The sequence below is a fragment of the Seriola lalandi genome, unplaced genomic scaffold (assembly GCF_002814215.2).
Source record: "Seriola lalandi dorsalis isolate HSWRI2012SDOR001 ecotype SW California unplaced genomic scaffold, Sedor1 jcf7180002054694, whole genome shotgun sequence".
Classification (NCBI taxonomy): Eukaryota; Metazoa; Chordata; class Actinopteri; order Carangiformes; family Carangidae; genus Seriola; species Seriola lalandi.
This window is the reverse complement of record NW_019525247.1, coordinates 1,305,374-1,309,402: the sequence shown is the minus strand read 5'-3', so window position 1 is coordinate 1,309,402 and position 4,029 is coordinate 1,305,374. Positions and strand designations below refer to the sequence as shown.

At 46.2% G+C, this 4,029-nt stretch overlaps 1 protein-coding gene across 2 annotated transcripts in view; it reads right to left on the bottom strand.

Moving 5' to 3' along the window:
- pde5ab (phosphodiesterase 5A, cGMP-specific, b) overlaps nucleotides 1-4,029 on the bottom strand; it is a 60,010-nt gene that overhangs the window by 55,637 nt on the left and 344 nt on the right. For both annotated transcript variants that reach the window (XM_023423815.2, XM_023423816.2), the window contains exon 2: nucleotides 38-569. In XM_023423815.2, coding sequence (XP_023279583.1) covers nucleotides 38-569 — 532 coding nt within the window. The remainder of the gene's footprint in view (nucleotides 1-37; nucleotides 570-4,029) is intronic.

Genomic DNA, 4,029 nt, shown 5'->3' with positions numbered 1-4,029 from the left:
CCCCCCCCCCCCCCAGCCCCTTCCCCTGCATTCCTACCAGGAACAGTGAGTAGCGGTCGGCAGCGATCAGCTCATTGATGTGGAGGAAGATCTTGTGGCAGAGCGCTGTCACATCCAGATGACTCGACACGTCCTTCACCAGCTCCAGCAGCCTGGTGCAGCGGTCACCCCCGCCGCCGCTACCTGCCTCGCCGAGTCCACCTCCATTACCACTGCCCCCAACAACACTGCCCTCGCCCATCCCTGAGCCCCAGAGAGGCACGCTTTCACGGTCGGCGTCGCTCAGAAACGTCAGCGAGCCCTCCGAGTCTTTAACCACGATGGGTCTGAGCGGGCGGTCGAACTCCGATGCTGAGATTTTGCGAGTCGGGGTGCCGGGGGCCGGGCTGGGGACCGTGGCCGGGGACGGGCAGCGGTTGTCCAGGAGGCTGAGGGCGGGTGGGAGGATGGTGGAGGCGGGAACAGGGTCTGTTGAGGACTGGTGCGCCCGCTGCTGTGGAGGATTTTCTTTGGAGGCAGAAGGCTGGATGGTGTGAACACGCTCAGCGAACCAGGCATTAACCATCTCCCTGTCCAGAGGAGAAGAAACTGTAACAGTCACTGATGCAGTGCAGGTTAAACTGTCAGATCACATGCACTTCATTTCTAACAGACCTTATTATTCCGCCAACATACTCAGAACATTTATTCCTGACAGAGAAGAACACGTAATGAGCAGCTGAATAAATACACGTGGTCAGGAACACAAATCATCATCTGTTCCTCCTCCAAGACAAAAACAGGGTCCATGCCTGGATAATCTATGCTGCAATTAGCAGTGGAAAGGCCAAGACTCAGATTCAAAATGCAAAATTTGGGTGGAGACGGTGAGTGAGAGACACAGGCAATGAGGACAGAGAACCCTGCAGAGAGAGCAGCAGGTGAATCAGCTTCATGAGAGTGAGGTGAAGTTCAGCCGAGCTGTGGCTCTGTAGTGAAACATGATCAACTCAATCATCAAATAACAGTTGTTAGCGTTTGCTAACATGCACGCGTATATATTAGATTTCCAGATCGAACATGTGATGTCAGTGCTCCCAATTCCAGTTGTAAAAATTAAATGTTCAAAATGAATCTTAATGCGAATAATAGGCAGCAACTAGTTCCAACAGAAAACACACTGTAAGACTTTATCCATGGACTCTCAACGCCACCTGACCCCGAACCAACTCAGGCCAATCAGTCATGATATATTGGCCCAACAATCTTAATGTGTGACCCTTAATGTGATGAGGATAATGTGCTAATGGAATTTCCTGGACCACAAGGTGCAAAGGGCCCCAACGACTTTCCTCTCGGTTCCCAAGGCAGTGACTCCGAAGACGTTATCGTTCAGAGACAGTCACAACGACACAATCAGAAGGAGTGAATACACAAACACCCTGAAATGACTCTTTGTATTATCAGAATTTGAGCAATGATTCATACACTATTTGTTTGTATCTGGTTTCACTAAGTACAAGGGCTTACCTATCTAAAGTTTGCAAACATTAGCAAAGCATAAGCCACTGATCCAAGAGCAGTAACTTCGTTAAAAAGTTCCATATTATCACTTAAAGTTTGAAGCCAGAGATAAACTAGGATCAGGGACATAAACAATTAGCTTGAGATCAGGAAAGTGTAGTACTCATCATTTCAGCCACAAGACGCTGAAGTGAGCCACTACCCCCGGTCTGATTCGGACAAAAAAGCATTCATGTTTTTCTTTAGCAAGGAAGCTTTTGCTTTAGGAAGTCAGGTGATAGATACGAAGCTCACGGAGCGAGCAGGTCACAACGGATCCTAACCCAGGACGTGCAGGAGGAGCTTCACGCTGTTAATGTGAAACCCTGAAGGACCAAAAAAAAAAACTTTCATTTTCACAGCATCTTGTGGCCAAAACAAATACTAAAAAAATCCTGACATTATTTTATTTTCACTTGGCTTTCAGGGTTTCCTTAGAAAATATATTTGGAAAAAATAAAACTAGTGAGAGGTTGTCATGAATTGGGAATTGGCCCCTGGTTGCGCAGATTCAGGTACTAATACACATATCCCTCCACCACGAATTTCTCTTTTGCTTCTGCACATAATTTGCATCTGAAAACTCTGAATGAAGAGAGCTGTCCGCTTTGAGCTAAACCACAACAAGAAACAACGTCTCTTAGCAGTGATAACAAAGAATACAGCAGCTAAACATAATGCAACTGGCAATTTCACCGCTGGAGATTATGAAACAGAAGTATGATTTTTGTAGATAAATTAGAAGTGAGCATGGATAATAAAAGTGAACGGTCTCTGTGATGAAGTGTTTTCATTTAGCCGGTGTGTGTCTGTAGCCCCTTCATGTGTCTGATGGTGGATATTTACTGGAACAAATCAAATGTGAGCGTGTGTGTGTGTGTGTGTGTGTGTCAGACACGGTGTATGTGTGTGTGTGTGTGTGTGTGTGAACAGGATGTGAATTGGATGTGATTACAGAGACGTTCTCTAATCAGTCAACACATTGTGTGATCAACCCCGACAACCTGGTCGCACACACACACACACACACACACACACATCCAGACACATTTTCCACTCTTCTCTGCTTCTGCTCGAGTTTTTCGAACACGCTGAAGGTCATGTGACTCCTGGTGTTTTCTGTTCACCTGAGTGGAAGGCCCAAACCTGGAGAGGAGGGTAAAAGGCTCTGGCCATGAAATGAACCGTGGTATCTTAGGCCCCGAGCCAGGCAAATAAAACTTTTGCGAGCCACAGAGAACGGGCTGTTATCTGAGCGCAGTGTGTCGGAGTCAGTCGGGTTGAGTCCTCCTTACTCCATCTCCCATCAAGTAGCCTGCCTCCCTACAGAGCCGACCCTAATGTATCCAGGGGAGGTGTGGCTAAATCAATACCTCTCTAAAAAAAGAAAAAAAAACCTCTCAACCAGAACGGCAGAATGGCTGATGTGTGTAAACCTCTCGCACCGAGCCCATCAACTTTTTTTGCTTTGGTAATGCAGTCAAAACCAGCAGGGGAGGAACAAACATCTCCTCTGACAATGCTTTTTATGGAAGATATTTCAAGATGGAGATTTTTTTTTTTTTTCTGTTTTGTCATTGCTGGATTAAAAGAAGACAAGGTGAAGTTGCTATGGTGGTTTAAGTGGATAAATGGGTCTGAAGGGTTTTGTCACTAAAACAAACAGACTTTGAGTGTCCTGATGAAATGCCGCCAGGTTGATGAAATGCCCAGATACGCCTGCTGCAAAAAAAAAACGCCTTATATAGCTGCTGCTGCTGCTGCTGCTGCTTGAGAAAGACTCATTTGCAATTTATGTTTAAGAAATTTAATGGCTAATTCGCCTAAAATGAGGAGGTTGCATCGGAAGAAAATAGTTTCATTGATGGCGCAGGCACATATGAGGGAGGCTTGTATCATTATCACCAAGGACCTATTCAACAGAACGCTGAGAATTAAACAGCAGTAAAAGTTAATGTTTAAAGGTCCCTGTGCAACTCTCCGAGCTGTTACTGATTATGAATTGAATGGTGAAATGAGATAGAGCCGAGCCGTGAGGAACTGAGTGCGTGTGTGTGTGTGTGTGTGTGTGTGTGTGTGTGTGTGTGTGTGTGTGAATCACCACAGTGCAGTGCAGCAGCTGTGTGGCGTGCACAGGCTGCTGCAGGTAGACCACCTGAGCGGGGACAGCCTGCAGGTCATAGTGGGCCTGACACAGACCCACAGGATGTTTACTGGTTAGATATGATCAGTGCAGGGTTACATAGACTTCCTGTCTTTAATAGAGAGGTAAAGTGATATCTGTAGTAAAAAACTATCTAAACTAACAGAGGAAATGAAGTGCTTTATGATTGGCTGTTGGCCTGTACACAAAAGCAAACTGAGTTTATTTACTGAGAATCCCTCTGGAAACTACACTCACATTCACCAGGCTGCACATAAACACAGTAATTCAGGTTTAATGGTTAATGTCCTGAGCTGATGAAGCCCCCCCACCCCCCCACCACC